Raw genomic sequence first — 17,670 nt, 5'->3', positions numbered from 1 at the left:
TGTTTAATGCTGCGAATCTTGTGCTTAGCTCAGACTTAACCCGTGCCTCCTCACACCAACTGGAGAAAGATTCTCTGTACATAAGTGGGTTTTAACAAATTGTTGAATGGTTAAGATTAGTAAGTATCTGCCTGAAATAGACAGATTTTTCATCAAGAGAATTAAGGATCATGGGGATGAGGCATGAAACGAATTGAGGATTATCAGATCAGCGATAATCTCATTGAATGGCAGAGTAGACTCAATGGGACAAATAGCCTACTTCTGTTCCTATGATATTAAATCATACAGTACAAATTCTGTGTTAGCTACATTGCTTGTAGGAAGGGGAGGGAATTAAAATAATAACATGATGAATGGAAAGATTGCGCATTGTCACTGCAATAAATAGGATCTTTTCCACACCCAATTGTGTGTGTAAAACACTGGTTGTAAATCCCAACGAACTTGCAGCAACATTAGCACAAAATAGTTCATCCACCATTGTTGAGTGCTGAGTCTTTAACTGAGGGAGAACAGGGCGGAGTATGGAATAGTGCTAAGTTTTCTTTGCTGTATTTTGGAGCAGGGAGTAACTGTGCCCATATCTGAGGTTTAAAAGTAAGTGAAGTATGGAGTGTGAGTAGGGGTGTGGTGGTGGTGTGGGAGGACCATATCTGATTTTAAATAGGGAAAGGTTTTAGGGTTCTTTGCCCCTATGGGATGGAGTCTTATCTTGTGGGATTGGATTGTATTTTGGGAATTTGGGTGAAAGGAGAAGCAGGATTCGCAGGATTCTCATAACAAGAACATTGAGCTCATGGTCAGAATTCCCAATCTTAATCTGTGAAACTCCACAACAGCAGCACAGGTTTATGCTTTATCAATTTCATAAAATGGTACAGCATGGAAGGAGGCTGTTCACCTCATTGCACCTGTGATGGCTCTTTGAAAGAATTATCCAATTCCCCCACCCCCACCCCCAGCAATTGTTCCCAACAGCCCTGAGGTTTCTTCCCTCCAAATATGCATGTAAACTTTTGAAAGTTATTGTTAAATATAGTTTCAGGGTGCATATTCCAGATCACAAGAACCCACGCTGTAAAATAAATTCTCACCTCTCTCTTAACTAACTTAGATATGTGACCTTTGATTGCTATTCCTCTTGCTACAGGAAATAAATTCTTCCTATTTGTTCAATCAAAACTCATCTAATCTGGAACACCATCATTAAATCTGTACTCAGTCTGTTCTAAGAAGAACAACTCCAGCTTCTCCAGCCTCTCCACAGAACTACGAACGTAAGAAGTTGGAGCAGGAGTTGGCCATTCAGCCCCTAAGCCTGCCCCACTAGTCATTAGGATCAAGGCTAATCAGAGGTTACCTTAACTCCACGTTCCTGTCATTCCATCTAACCCTCGACTCTTTGTCAATCAAGGATCTATTTAACTCAGGAATGAAAACAAGAGTTGCTAGAAAAGCTCAGCAGGTCTGTGATGCATAGATAGAGTGGATACCCAGCGCAAAAATGACTATTACAAGGAGGCATAATTTTAAGGTGATTGGAGGAAGGTATAGGGGACATGTCAGAGGTAGGTTCTTTACACAGAGAGTGGTGGGCGTGTGGAATACGCTGCTGGCAGTGGTAGTGGAGTCAGATACATTAGAGACTTTTAAGTGACTCTTGGATAGGCACATGGAGGATAGTAAAATGTAGGGTATGCAGGGTATTGGAGTAGATTTGTAGTTCAGGTTGTGGGTGTTGTGGTTGGTTCGCTGTTCTGCAGACGTTTCATTACCCTGCTGGGTAACATCATCAGTGCAGCCTCCGATGAAGCGCCGTTGTGTTCTCCTGCAGGGTAGTTTGATCTTAGTAGGATAATAGGTCGAAACAACATCGTGGGCCGAAGGGCCTGTACTGTGCTGTGTTCTAAATCAGAGTTAACGTTTTGGGTCCAGTGACCCCTTCAGAGTTCCTCAGAATTCTGAGGAAGGGATCACTGGACCCGAAACGTTAACTGTTATTTCTCTTCACGGATGCTGCCAGACCTGCTGAGCTTTTCCAGCAACTTCTGTTTTTGTTCCTGATTTACAGCATCCACAGTTCTTTCTGTTTTTATCTATTTAACTCAGCCTTAAATATATTCAACACCCAGCCTCCACTGTTCACCAGGGAAGAGCATTCCAAACACTAACAGCCCTCTGAGAAAAGAAATCCTCCTCATTCTGGGCACCTCTTACTTTGAAATTGTGCCATTTAGTTCTGGACACCTGACCCCAGGGGAAACATCCTCTCAGCATCCACCCAGTCAAGCCCCCTCAGAATCTTATACATTTCAATAAGATCCCTTGTCATTCTTCTATACTCCAGTAGACACAGGCACAACCTGCTCAATCTCTCCTCATAAGACAAACCCCTTCACCCGGGAATCAGCCAAAGGAAATGTTTCTGAACCTTTCTAACACAGGTTGTCCTTTCTTAAGTGAGGAGACTACAACGCAACACATTGCCCTAGGGGTGGTCTCACGAAACCTCTCTGCAGCTGTATCAAGTCATACGCACTTTATTACTCTACCTTTCTTACAATAAAGGCAAAAATTCCATTTGTATTCCCAATTACCTGATGTACCTCCATGGTGACTTTCTTGTGATTCATATATAAAGACACCTGATTGCAGTATTTGGCAGTTTCTCTGCTTTTCTATATTTCCTGCCAAAGAGGAGAGCTTTAAGCTTTCTTTCATCATACTCAATTTACCACATTTTTGCCAACTCACTTCACCTATTTGATGTTTGCTACCATTCTAATACAAGTCCTCAGCACCCATTACATTGACAACCTTCCTAAAGAGTGTAATTTTTTTATTCATTCACGGGATGAGGGTGTCATTGGCTAGTGTAGCATTTATTAACCATCTCTAATTTTCCCTGAGGACAGTGAGGAGTCAACCACATTGCTGTGGGTCTGGAGTCACATGTAGACCAGGTGAGGACAACAGTTTCCTACCCTAAAAGATGTTAGTGAACCAGATGGGTTTTTCTGACAATCAACAACGTATTTGTGGTCATCATTATACTCTTAATTCCATCATCTACTGTGGTGGGATTCAAACCCAGGTCCCAAGAACATTACCTGGGTCTCTGGATTAACAGTCTAGCAATAATACCCCACTAGGCCTACATCTTGAAATTGGACACAATATTGAGTATTACCAGAAAAATCATTGAAAAATTCAAAATAGATACCTACCTTAAATGAAATCCTCTACGATGCCTCAGGCTCAAAACAGCAATAAGAAAGGTCAACTTGCAGCTTTTTCTCATTGTAATTTCTTGGCAGTGTAGATGCTGTCAGGCCATTTCCCCTAGTCTCAAACTTGGCTCGTAGCGTTACAATAAGAAGACAGCTATTTCAGGCTGAGCTGAGTAGAAATTCTCCTCTGAGAAGATTGTGCATTTTTGGAATTGTCTACCTCAAATGACTATTATAACCATAGGACCACAAGATATGGGAGAACAATTAGGCCATTCAGCCCATTAAGTCCATACCACCATTCGATCATGGCTGATATGTTTCTCAACCCCATTCTCCTGCCTTCTCCCTGTAACCTTTCAGCCCCTTACTAATCAAGAATCTATCTATTTCTGTCTTAAATATACTCAATGACTTGGCTTCTACAGCCATTTGCAGTAACGAGTTCCACAGATTAACTACCCACTGCCTGAAGAAATTCCTCTGCATCTCAGTTCTAAAGGCTCGTCCCTTTACTCTGATGTTGTGCCCTCAGGTCCTAGTCTTTCCTACTAATGGAAACATCTTCTCCACATCCACTCTATCCAGGCCTCTCAGTATTCTGTAAGTTTCAAAGAGATTCACCCCTCCTCCTTCTAAACTCCATTGAGTACTGACCCAGAGTCCTCAACCACTCTTCATATGACGAGCCCTTCATCCTCAGGATCATTCTTGCAAATATCTTTTGGACCCCCTCCAATGCTGGCACATCCTTCCTTAGATATAGGGCCCAAACCTGCTCCCAATATTCAAAATATGGTCTGACCAGACCCTTATATACCCTCAGCAATACATATCTGCTGTTGTATTCTAGCTGTTTTGAAATGAATGTTAACATTGCATTTGCCTTCCTAACTGCCAACTGAACCTGTGTATTAACATTAAGAGAATCCTGAGCTAAGACTCCCAAGTCTCTTGGTGCTTCAGATTTCCGAAGCCTTTCCACATTTAGAAAATAGTCTACACCTCTACTCATCCTACTAAAATGCATAATCTCACAATTTCCCATATTGTAAGCCATTTCTTTGCCCACTCTCCTAGCCTGCTGAAGTCCTTCTGCAGTCTCCCCATTTCCTCAACACTACCTGTCCCTCCACCTACTTTTGTAACTTCTGCAAATTTAGCACCAATCCTCTAATTTCCTTCGTCAGATAGTTAATACGTAAAGTTGTGGTCCCAACATGGGCCCCCGTGGTACTCCACTAATCAGCTTGCTGCCATCCTGAAAAAGACTCCTATATCCTCACTCTCTATCTTCTGCCAGTCATCCAATCCTCTATCCATTCCAGTACTGTTACTCCATCTCTGAATATATCAAAGACTGAAATCATTAGGCATATGGGCACTGAGAAAACCCAGGGATATGGGGATTGAGCAGGAAAATGGAGTTGAGGCCAAAGGTCAGTCATGATTGTACTCAATGATACAGTGGGCTTGTTGGTCCAACTGGCCTTTTGGTGCTCTAATTTCTCATATTCTTATATTGACTAGTATTGGAGATTGAGAAACAGACTGACTTTCCTTTACCTTCTGACAGAAAAGGCGCCTCAGGAGAAATTACTTTCCTCAGACGACTCAAAACCACAGAAACCACCAGCACCACGTACAGCACCGTGTGTGAAGAAGAGCAAACATAACACGAGCAACGATATCGCACCGTGGGTTGGCATCTCCCTTCTGGATACTACTTTCGGTGCCATTCCACAGTTATTGGAACCGCTCCCATTCCATACCAGCGCTCAGCACGATCTTCCATGCAGCACCATCAGGTATTGGTGTGGCAATGCCAAGGATGTTACGGAGGATAACTTTGGTGGAAATCAAGATGGGCTCAAAGAGATAGGCAGCAAAGCAGTGCAGCGATTGCTCCGAGCTGCACCTGAGGGGACATCAAAGGCTGAGGCATTGGTGACTCAGAGAAGTGGCAAGGATGGCTGGTCCCAGAGGAGGCTGAGAAGTAAACTGCGAGCAGGCACAAAGCTGCCTCCAGTCCAATGCATCTCCAGCCTCAGCTTCACCAGAAACTTTACATTCTCTTTCTTTGAGCTGCCTCACTACCAATCACAGCAGTATAGAGCACAGAGAACCCTCATGTCAAAGACTATTCATGAATGAACCCCTGGGGACTGCCAAAACAAAGAGAAACCTATCTTGTCTTTCATGTAATAAAACTTTCCCCTGGAATGAAGAGGTTGAGCCAGTCTTTTGGGTCACTAGAGTGCGTTTATTCTCCAAATTTTGGGACGGACCATTCCCAAATTTCTGCTGCACTTTCAGCGATGCCACTGAGTGTAAACTGGAGTCATTGTCAGAACCTAATCCTAACTTGGTTGTGCACAAGGTATTATTCTGACTACAAATTTAGGACTTTCACTTAGCCAGGCATTTCAGCAAATCTCAAATCAGTTATAATGTAAATAAAATGTAAAATAAAACAATGCATACCAGGAAACTATTTCATTGCAAAATATAGAATATGTCAATCAACAATTCTTAACAAAATGATTCATTAAAACTGTTGTTGGAGCAGGCTTATGAAGGGAATACATTTTCAGGAGACTGCAGAGGTCAAGGCACATGGCGATTTATTCATGCAACACCAGTACAATGCAGGGAGAGGCCAAAGACTACCCTGAATCTGGCCTCGATGTCAGGGTCCAATTACCCCTTAATCTTCAGCTCCGATAGGAAGTCAATGATGCTCTAATTTTAAATACAAATACATTATCTTTTATACATTTTTCTTGTAACATTAACATGGCGGCACATACTCCCTCCACCTGTATACTATTGGTTAATTAGTGCTGGGTTGTTCAACTATGATTGTGTTTCCAGTACATCGCTCTATTAGGAATGGCTTGTTGCTGTGATCTGAATGGGCCCCTTTTCGAATGTGGGAAACCGAACTCTCCATGGTCACCTGTGACCATTTATCTCTGAACTATGATGTCTGTATCTGTTATTTTGTACAAGACTGTAACAGAGTCTCCTTTGAGATTTCCCACCATTCCAACACTCTTAGCTGCTGTCCTTGATAAGAGATAAGGAAGCCCCTCTTTATTAATCGTAATTAGGTTTTAAACCTTTCTTTCTAATATTTTGTTTAGTGATTTTATATATATATATGCATGTGTGTGTGAGTGTTAAATCTGAAATTTATTGGGAAACTATAGCTTGGAGGATCTTAATTAAAACCTACCTGTAGTATTATAACTGATTAAAAAAATTAAGAGAAATAACTAATTGGTATGAAATGTTATCTTCAGGATAGCAAAGAATGTTGCACATCCAATCTTATTTAAACAGACAGCTATTGTTTTAAGCACTGAGAACACAAGCCTTTTCCATTCTCTCTAACTCCTGATGTGGAGGTGCTGGTGTTGGACTGGGATGGACAAGATCAGAAGTCACATGACACCATGTTATAGTCTAATAGGTTTATTTGCAAACACAAGCTTTTGGAGCCTCAATCCTTCTTCAGGTGTTGGTGAGAGAGGTAGTATCAGACGCAGAATTTATAAGTAAAAAATCAAAGGTTCACACCATAGATGAGCATGTACTAAACAAACCTAAGATGCTGTTAAATCTTTAATCAGCTAGAAGGTTTTAATTGATTAATATGTATATGTAAATCCCCAAATTCCTTTGAAAGGTCTTCGGAGGGTCAGTGTGGACTTGATGGGTCAAATGGCCTGTTTCCACACTGTAGGGATTCTATGATCTAAAGCGTACAATATTTGTACAATCCTATAATTAGGCCTTAATTGGAGTCCTGTTTCCAGTATTTGTCTCCTCCCATGATAGGCGATATTGAAGTTTTGGAAAGGGGGCAGAGGAGGATTAAAGACTAATTCCCAATTTAAAGTATCCTAGTTGACATGATAGGCTGTAAGAGTTAGGACTTGAGAGAAGCAAGTCTACTGGAATAGTCTGCTTGATGTTTAAGTGATGAAAGAAATGCATTTTGCTTCATCAACAGTTTGTTCCAACTTAATAGGCTATGAATCAAAAGGGTCACAGGTTTAAGTTATACAAGAAAGAAAAAATTTGCATGTATAGGGAGATTTCACAAAATCAGGATGTCTCAAAGCACTGTACGTGTAGTTTTGAAGTGTAGCCACAGTTGTAAGAAATGTCACAGCCAATTTTCATATAGCAAACTCCCCCAAACAGTAACGTGATAATGGCCAGATAATGTGTTTTGTGCTGTTGTTTGTGGGATAAATATTGCCCAGGACATCAGGGAGATCTTCTCTGCTCTTCCAAATAGTGATCTTGCATGTGGAATTTAAAGATTTCATTTTGAAGCCTTTGAAATGTAGATGCTGAGTTGTACGTTTAAAACATCCACACAGCAAATGAAGACATGCTTGAAATTTTAAGAGTAAAAGGAATGATTTTAAAAGTGACATCCAAGAAAGAAAATGCCAGCCTCTTCAAGGTTTTATCCTAATACTTCTGGCCTGGGACTAACACTAACTCTTCACTCTAAGGTAACCTAGTTCACTGGTTAATAATTTGCCAGTTGATATTTAATTTAAGGTGCTCAAATGGTAGGGAGTATGCATGCATGTTGTACCTCCTTGGGAACACAGTCGGCATGGACAAGTTGACCAAAGGGTCTGTCTGCATACTGTATGAGCGTATGACTCTAAGACACTATAAAATACAGCCTTTGGTGTCTTTCGCTTATGGTATTCACAACTGAGAGGGACCTAGTTGTAGAGGAGGACAGTGTGAAATAGGTTGGTAGGCTAGAGGAGGTCGATGTTAGTAAGGAAGATGTGCTAGGAATTTTGAGGAAGTTGAAGATAGATAAATCCCCTGGGCCTGATGGGATTTATCCAAAGATTCTATGGGAAGCGAGGGAAGAGATCGCAGGGCCTTTGGCGATGATCTTTTCGGAAGATTGGAGACAGGCAAATGTCATTTCCTTGTTCAAAAAAGGGAATAGGGATAACCCCGGAAATTACAGGCCAGTTAGTCTTACATCAGTGGTGGGCAAATTATTGGAAAGGGCTCTGAGAGATGGGATTTATGATCACGTGGAAAGGCACAGTTTGATTCGTGATAGTCAACATGGACTTGTGAGAGGTAGATCATGCCTCACAAACCTTATTGAATTCTTTGAAGAGGTGACCAAACACGTGGATGAAGGTAGAGCAGTGGATGTGGTATACATGGATTTAAGTCAGATGTTTGGTAAGGTTCCCCATGGTAGGCTCATGCAGAAGGTAAGCAGGCATGGGATAGGGGGAAATGTGGCAGATTGGATTCAGAATTGGCTGACCCTTAGAAGTACAAAGGGTGGTAGTGGATGGAAAATATTCAACATGGTGCTCAGTTATGAGTGGTGTACCACAAAGATTTGTCCTGGGTCCTCTTCTATTTGTGATTTTTGTAAATGATTTGGATGGAGGAGTGGAAGGGTGGATTAGCAAGTTCGCGGATGATACGAAGGTGGGTCACGTGGACAGTGCGGAGGGCTGTTCTAGGTTACAGAGGGACATTGATAGGATGCAGAGCTGGGCTGAGAAGTGGCAGATGGAGTTTAACCCTGAGAAGTGTGAGGTGATTCATTTTGGAAGGACAAATTTGAAAGCAGAATACAGGGTTAACGGAAAGATTCTTGGCAGTGTGGAGGAGCAGAGGGATCTTGGGGTTCGTGTTCACAGTTCCCTGAAAGCTGCCACCCAGGTGGATAGAGTTGTTAGGAAGGTGTATGGTGTGTTAGCTTTCATTAATAGAGGGATTGAGTTCAAGAGCCGTGAAGTTATGCTCCAGCTATACAAAAGCCTGATTCGGCCACATCTGGAGTATTGTGTCCAGTTCTGGTCGCCTCATTACAGGAAAGATGTGGAAGCGTTGGAAAAGGTGCAGAGGAGATTTGCTAGGATGTTGCCTGGAATGGAGGGAAGGTCTTACGAGGAAAGTTTGAGAGAGCTAGGGCTTTTCTCTTTAGAACGACGAAGGATGAGAGGTGACTTGATGGAGGTGTACAAAATGATCAGAGGTATAGATAGAGTGGACAGCCAGAGACTTTTTCCTAGGGTAGAGGTAGCAATTACGAGGGGGCATAGTTTTAAAGTGAGTGGAGGTAGATTCAGGGGACACGTCAGAGGTAGGTTCTTTACTCAGAGAGTGGTGGGGCATGGAATGCATTGCCGGAGAGGGTAGTGGAGTCGGCCTCATTAGGGGCATTTAAGCGGCTATTAGATAGGCATATGGATGATAGTATAAGGTAGGGGTGGAGGTTAGATAGACTTTAGGATTAGGGTAAAAGTTCGGCACAACAACGTGGGCCAAAGGACCTGTACTGTGCCGTACTGTTCTATGTTCTATGGTGTCGTCAGTGGTGACAAGCATTTGTCTAACAGTCTTTCAAAATATGTATGAATCTCCTAGTCAGTGGTTGGAGCTACATATGATCGTGGTGACTGGTGTTGCATTTCTTGTCTTCTTAGTGGGAGTTGTCTGGAGACCATTGTTCACAACAGCTGGAGGTATTGATTCTTCTGACCTATTGCTATCAATGTGAGCCTCTCCATTAGCTGATACCCACACAACAAAATGCAGTACCCACAACTCCATTCAAAGGCAGGTGACACCAAAACACTCACCTGACAGGCAAACAACTGGCAAGTGTATTAACACCATCCTGAGATCATTCATATGGTTTCCTATAGCTGTTCCATTTGGGAAAGCATCGAGCACCTCAAGACTTGCCGTTGGGAAAAAATGGAAGCCAGAGAGTAAAGCAAAAGGAGAGTACAGCCACACCAATGCCCTACCCACCCATTCCTGTACCACCACCAGCCCCAAGTGTAATAAAGCCTGTGGTAGTTGCAGTGGTCTGTACAGCCACCTATTGACTCATCCTGAGAGTGGAAGAGTGTGATGCTCGTCTGTGCGGGACCGCTGACGATGATCAAACTTTACCTTGAGATACTATCTTTAATGCTTACGTTACTGTTGGATTAGATTGTATGCATGTTGATGGATAAAGCGCAGACTAATTCTGATGTTTAAAATTCGTTTATTTTTATTTAAGAACTACAGCTGGGGGCACAGACAATGGAATGTGTTCAGAATAAGAGCAGGACGTAGAAGGCAGAAATATGTTTCAGTGGTGAAGTGGCATTGTGGCCTGTACCAGAATTCATTTGATAATGAGGTGAAAGCTCTTTTTCAGAAGTAAGTTGACAACTCTGACTGTAATTGATTTTGCAACTAGCACCTGCATCTGCTTCTAGTGAGACATGCTCCTGGGACAGATGACGATGTGCAGAGCTGGTAGGTTCTGTCTGCTGGTATACAGAGTAGTACCGTGTTGAACACCAAACTTCAACATTTTAAATCTCATTCACATCTGACGATTCGAAGGAGGTAAAACAGTGATGTTCCACTGGCCTGTCAAGCTGCTCTGCTCACTGTTGGCAGGTCTCAGGAAGTGTTACTCTTCGCTGAGCTGATGGTGGAATGTGAAGACCATCCAGTTTTCTGTTTCCATATCTTGGTGAGGTATAGAACACATGAAAAGCTGGATTCTCAGAGCTGGCTTGGGGGTGTGATGTGCAGTGTGCCCAATGCTGTGTGAAATACTTCTCTCAACGCTTTCATCAGCTGTAGGCGAGCAAACATCTGGTTGAACAAGTGTTCCAATGGTTCCTGTGGAGTGAGATACCACCTTGAACACTGAGTATAAGTAAAGGGGGGAGTGGTCTCAGCCATTTCAGTAAAGCCAAAGAAATGAATTTTTTGGATCACCCCTCCCCTGCCATACCATCTCTTGACAACAAGCAGCGGTTTACCTTCTCCCGGCTTTTTTTTATCTGGGATGTAGTGTCACTGGGTGGGCGTCAAAGCTGCTCTAAAACCTCTTGCTTGAAAGAATGGCGGAGTTGAGCCTTATGCATTGTTAAGGAATAGGGAAGGAAGATGTATTCTGACTCTTCCACTCTCCCCCTTATCTCTTCCCCCTGTTGGTCTAACCATAGGATGCACTGGACTTCAATTCCTTTTAAGGGCACCGTTGAGACTGGTCTTTCCATATGAAGAGCTATTTGGAACAGCACTTGCCTTTTTTTGGTTACAATACGCCAGGTTATCCAAGATAATGGTTTCTAAACTACTGCCCATGTTTGAAAATACCAAGGCAGTGCAACACAAAACATTTGGTCACTTCATAAACTCACGGCAGATTAAACTGGCCCTGGAGTACTGGAGGAGGTGAAATTTCCTCCAATTAACTACTGGGAAGACCAACCCAGGGGTTGCTGCTGCTGCAACTCATATCCAGACCCTTTTGTCGCTCTAGACTTGACTACTTGACTATTGCAATGAACTCTTGTCTGTCATTTATCTTCTGGCCACCTATCTTCCACTTTGCCATTCACTTAAAGTCATGCAAAACCCCACTGCCTATGTATTCCATTCTCCTATCACCCCTGTGCTCACTGCCCTACACTGGCTTCCCATGAAGCAATAGTTCAATTTTAAAAACTCTCATCCTTGCTTTCAAGTCCCTCACCTCACCTCTGCAGCATCCTTTGGTAACAACACGCTCTGAGATAGCTGCATTCCTATCATGCTCATACAGATTTTTTTTCATCGCTCTGGGACCATGGTGAATATGGGCCTTGGACGCAGCACACCTGTTAATGTTTCGATTCCCGGGTTGGGCTTAGCTGTTACCTTTCACTTTCTCTTCCTCCTAACTTTGAACCCACTTTGTGTTTGCTTAGTTCATTAGCTTCAAGGGTAGTTTTTAAATTTCATTAGGACTGGTAATCTAACGACACAACTACTTTGTTGTAAGTGTCATTGTTGTGATGGATGGTGAACTGATCAACTTCAGTGTCAAATGTGTTCATCTTTACTTTCCAGGAAATCCTATCCCTATCCTCCAATGATGGCCTTAAACAGATTTGACTTGAATTTGACCTGTCAGTGGGATCTTTCTCCAAATGCATTTTTAATCAAACTGAAATCATGATATTATGAATAATAAAGGTGCTAATTTATCAGACTCAAACTTGTGGTTCGCTATATGTGGCTAACCAACACTCCCCATCTGAATTTTAAAAAACGGATTTCTTCAAAATTCTCTTCTAGTTCCTCCACCTTGGGCTAGGAGTAGCGTTGAGTAAAAATGTGAAATTGGCCCTGATTCATGCTCAACATAGCTGCTGTGATGTTCCTGATCAAGGCTGACTCAAAAGGAAAGGCAATGTATCTTCAGTGGTAGTGGTACCTTACAGTTCATTGTGAGGAGTTTGAGTTGCTGTGGCAATGTACATTATGTGCAATGTTGTTGCCTGAAGCTGTGGGTAGTGATGGTAAAGATTCCAAAGGTTTTTTTCCATCATACGGATGACCAGGAATATCTCCTGCTCTTACTGCCATTGGCGTGTGGAAAATTTGCAGATTGATGCTCTGCCTGTTTGGTTGTGTTGTGCGTGCACCTTTCTCCGTCATCAAGTCCCTGAGTGGAACCCATACCCAGAGCTATGGCTCAGAGTGGATTGCTACCAACTGTGCCACAAAACGTGTGAGGTATCTTGAAAATCTAGCAACTTCAGTAGATGACAAAAAAAGAAGAGCACTCAAAGCCTTAAATAAAAATATTTCTTCTCCCCACTTCAAAATCTAAGAGATTCCAACTCCCAGTCTCACTAACAGGGCCTATTTTTGTTACTTACCTCATCCATAATTGGGTACACAGTGATGGTCAGACAATAATTTACAAGATATACTTACTCCAAGTATGTGCACACGGTTGTAATAGGAGCTGAAATCTATGCTGAGGTTTACAAGAAACTTGCAGACCTAAAACATAAGTTACAATGAGAAGAAGATGCTTAGTAATTGATAAAGATTGTCTAGTGCCTTTTACAATTTGAAGATATCACCACAAAATGAAACATATAAGCTTCCAACGGGACTTGACAGGGTAGATGCGGAAAGGTTGTTTCCTTTTCTGGGACCAAGAGGCATAATCTCAGAGCAAGGAGTCGGCCATTTAAGACAGAGATGAGGAGGAATTTTTTTGCTCAGAGGATAGTGAATCTGTGGAATTTTTTACTGCAAAGGGCTATCAAGGCTAGGTCGTTAAGCATATTCAAGAGACTGATTTTTTAATCAGTAAAGGAATCAAGGGTAATAAGGAAAAAGCAGGCAAGTGGAGTTAAGAATGATCAGATTGCAGTAAATGGTGAAGCAGACTCGATGGGCTGCGTGACTTATTTCTGCTCCTACGTCTTATAAAATGCTTTACAGCCATTATTTACAGTTGTAATGTAGAAAATATGATAACAAATTTGCATGCAGCAAAAAAAAACGCAATTTGATATTATCTGCGTCAGGTGTACTAGTGAGTGTTGAAGGATAATGTTGACTTAAATGCTGACATGTTTCCACACTCCTCCTTGAGCAGCGCTATGGATCGTTTACCCTGAGAGGGTGGCTGGGATCTGAATTTAATGTCTCATGTGAATGGCTGTATTTACAGCCGTACAGTATTCCTTTAAACTGCGCCGTGGTGTCAGCCAAGATTATGCACTCTCATCTCTAATCCATGACATGCTGATTCACTGGCAAGAATATTACCACCAGGCTGTGTCTGACATTCTAACAATCTGCAATGAGATTTAGTTCTTCCCAAGAGACAGGCCACTCTGCAGGAGCTAGGAAATTAAGGGAAGGAGAGTAAGATCAGCGTGAATTTAGTCAAGAGGGGAAAAAAGAAAGCATACGTAAGGTTTAGGAAGCTAAGATCAGACAAGGATCAAAAGGAATATAAAAAGAGCAGAAAAGAACTCAAGCAGGGAATTAGGCCAGCAAGAAGGGGCCATTAAATGACCCTAGTATGTAGGCTTAAAGAGAATCTCAAGGCATTCTATACATATACTAAAAACAAGAGGACAACTAGGGGGAAGGTAGGACCACTCAAGGATAAAGGAGGGAACCTCTGCTTGCAGGCAAAGGGTGTGGGTGAGATCCTAAATGAGTACTTTCATCAATATTCACCCAGGAGAAGGATATGGAGGATAGTAAGATTTGTGTGGAGCATGCAAATATGCTAGGGCATTTTGAGATTAGGAAAGAAGTGGTGTTCGGTCTCTTGAAAAGCATTAAAGTGGATAAGTCCCCACGGCCCGATGTATCTACCCCAGGTTACTGAGAGAGACAAGACAGGAGATTGCTGGGGCCTTGACCAAGATCTTTGTATCCTTAATGGAGAGGTCCCAGAGGACTTGCGAGTAGCTAATGTTGTTCCTCTATTTAAGAAGGGAAGTGGGGATAATCCATGAAACTATAGACCAGTGAGCCTCACATCAGTAGTTGGGAAACTATCGGAGAGAATTCTTAGGGATAGAATTTACATGCATTTGGAAAAGCATTAATTAGGGACAGTCAGCATGGCTTTGCGCAGGGCAAGTCATGTCTTACTAACTTGATGGAATTTTTCAAGGTGATGCAAAGTTGATCGATGAGGGCAGAACAGTGGATGTTGTGTACATGGATTTTAGTGAGGCTTTCAACAAGGTCCCTCATGGTAGGCTCATCCAGAAGATTAAGATGCATGGGACCCACGATGATTTGGCCGCGTGGATTCTGAATTGCCTTGCCCATGGAAGGCAAAGGGTAGCGGCGGAAGGGCGTTTTTTAGGCTGGAGGTCTGTGACTGGTGGTGTTCCGCAGGGATCCAAACTGTTGCTGTTTGTGATATATATAAATGACTTGGTTGAAAACGTAGATGGGTGGGTTAGTAAATTTGCAGACGATACGAAGATTGGTGGAATTGTGGATAGTGTAGAAGGCTGTCAAAAGATACAGCAGGATATAGATCAGTTACAGATAATGGGCAGACAAATCGCAGATGGAGTTTAATCTAGGTATGTGTGAGATGCTGCACTTTGGGCGATCAAATGTTAAGGAAAAGTATGCAGTTAATGGCAAGATCCTGAACAGCAGTGACGTACAGAGGGATCTTGGGGTTCAAGTCTATAGCTCCCTGAAAGTGGCCACGCAAGTAGATAGGGTGGTAAAGAAGGCATATGGCATACTTGCCTTTATTGGTTGGGGAATTGAGTACAAGACTCAGGATGTCATGTTGCAGCTTTATAAGACTTTGGTAAGGCCACGCTTAGAGTGCTTCATTCAATTCTGGTCGCCACATTACAGAAAGCATGTGCAGTCTTTGGAGTAGGTGCAGAAAAGATTTACCAAGATGCTGCCTGGATTAGAGGGTATGAGCTATAAGGAGAGGCTGGAAAAACTCAGGTTATTTTCTCTGGAGAGGCGGAGGCTGAGGGGAGACTTGATAGAAGTCCATAAAATCATGAGATGCATAGATAGGGTTGATGGTCAGAATCTTTTTCCCAGAGTTGGAATGTCCAAAACTAGGAGGGCATGCATTTAAGGTGATGGGGAAAAGTTCAAAGGAGATGTGAGGAGCAAATATTTTACCCAGAGAGTGGTAGGAGTCTGGAACGTGCTGCCGGGGATGGTGGGGGAGGTAGGTACGATAGGGGTGTTTAAGGGGCTTTTAGATAAGCACATGAATATGCAACGAATGGAAGGATATGGACCAAGGGCAGGCAGAAGGGATTAGTTAAATTTGGCGTCATGTTCGGCAAAACATTATGGGCCGATGTCCTGTTCCTGAGTTGTACAGTTCTATGTTCTATCAATTGGTGAGAAGCCCAAAAGGCTTTCCACGCAAACTGAAGAGAGAGAGAACCATTAGAGGTGATTTAGCGAGACCATTCCAGAGGTTATTATTGTGGTTAATCTTTTACACAGACTGCAGATGGGCTGGGTATGCAGGTTAACACTATGTTTATTTAAAAACCTCAGGCAGAGAGTCTGTCTTAGACGGGCTAAGTACCCCTCCTGAATCTGTGACCACATATGTACAACAAATAGAAATCTTCCAACTAAGGTCTCCCATTTATCCTTTTTGTATTCTCTAGGCAGCTTTCAAGGCTGATACAAGCCTTAGTGTGTACAATGTTCCTGTTCAGTCATTTCTACAAGTGTGGACCCTTAGGGTGTTCAAAGTTCATGCCTGTTAAAATGTACTAAGTTACTGAATGAGCTTTTATAATGTCATCTTATTCTTGTTGTAATCCCTTTTAAAAAATATTCTTTAATTCCCACCACATTGGCAGCCACTGAAAAGATCAGCCTTCAATGTTGCAGCAGCTGATCATTAACCCAGGACTGTCAAAAGCCATCCATTAATGTGTGAAATTTTTTCAGAAAAAGGGTCTAGGCCTGAAACGTCAGCCTTCCTGCTCCTCTGATGCTGCTTGGCCTGCTGTGTTCAGCTCCACACCTTGTTATCTCAGATTCTCCAGCATCCTCAGTTCCTACTATCTCTGAAACGTGTGCTGACATCTGAATTCTTATTTTTCTTGCTCAATATATCCAAAGTTTATAAGACAGCAATTCAAACTACCAAGTGATTGACTCTCAGGCAGCTTGAACACCTACAATTCTAACCCTCTCACCTAAGTTGGATTTGTGTAAAACATGAATGAATGCAATGTGCAGCTAGATGAGCCTTGGAAATATTTAGCCATGTGTAATGAAGAGCTGAGTTAATCAGTAGTTCTTACAAAGAGCTGGCACATGTATGGAGGGCCAAATGACCTTCTTCTATGCTGTAAGATTCTACAATAACAGTCCTGAAAACATTTTAGTTGGAAACCAAAGTCTGTCTTCTTTGCTTGTCAGTTCAACTTACTGTCTCGGTGCTGATGGTCAGACGAATTCCTTTAGTTGAACTCAAGGATTGTGTAGTCTGACAAAGCACTTCCTGGAATGGAATAACATAATTGTACAGCAATAGCCACTCCCCCTGCACAAGGAGGAAACTGTGGTTACTTCTTAAGGTTAACTTGAATGTTTTAAAAAATATTACACTTAAACATTGGCCTTAAAAACAAAAGATTTTAGATCCATCCCACTGAACTATTAACAATCTTGCACTTTTTTCCCTCCAACTTCTCAATACATTAAAAAAAAATTTTGGATTTTAAAGAAGATTTCCAGTGTTCAGTGCCCACTACAAATTACATGCAACTTGAGTTCCACATGCAAGATTGGCACAATTTAATATATTCACATAATAAGTCCCAATTTGTCAGCAGGTTTCAGTCAGGCAAGAAAGTCAAGGTTTAGCCTGGCTTCATATCAGCTGCCATATAATTCTTATTGTTATGTTCAAGTTTGTTTTTTAAATCAATCTGTTTGGACATTGTGTGATACATCTCTGTGGTAGGTGGGACTTGAACCCAATTCCTTTAAGTCAGAGGTAGAGACACTACCACTGTGTAACAAAAGCCCTCGCCCACTGCTTTCTACATCTAGTTTTTCAATTTGTCCATAC

General features: G+C 42.1%; 1 protein-coding gene across 2 annotated transcripts in view; it reads right to left on the bottom strand.

Annotated features, from left to right (window-relative positions):
* Window positions 1-10,291: 10,291 nt before the first annotated feature.
* The window catches only part of dalrd3 (DALR anticodon binding domain containing 3), a 35,401-nt gene continuing 28,022 nt past the window's right edge, over window positions 10,292-17,670 (bottom strand). Inside the window, exons 11-13 of one of the 2 annotated variants that reach the window (XM_048606512.1) lie at window positions 17,026-17,139; window positions 13,032-13,100; window positions 10,292-10,940 (exon numbers count right to left, since the gene is read on the bottom strand). In XM_048606512.1, the coding sequence (XP_048462469.1) occupies window positions 10,821-10,940; window positions 13,032-13,100; window positions 17,026-17,139 (303 nt within the window). In that variant the 3' untranslated portion in view covers window positions 10,292-10,820. Of the gene's footprint in view, window positions 10,941-13,029; window positions 13,101-17,025; window positions 17,140-17,670 lie in introns of those variants that run through there. The other variant, XM_048606514.1, reaches the window with a different exon arrangement.

Source organism: Rhincodon typus, chromosome 16, assembly GCF_021869965.1.
Source record: "Rhincodon typus isolate 14 chromosome 16, sRhiTyp1.1, whole genome shotgun sequence".
Taxonomy (NCBI): domain Eukaryota; kingdom Metazoa; phylum Chordata; class Chondrichthyes; order Orectolobiformes; family Rhincodontidae; genus Rhincodon; species Rhincodon typus.
Note: the sequence above shows the minus strand (reverse complement) of the source record. Positions and strands in the feature narration are given on the sequence as shown.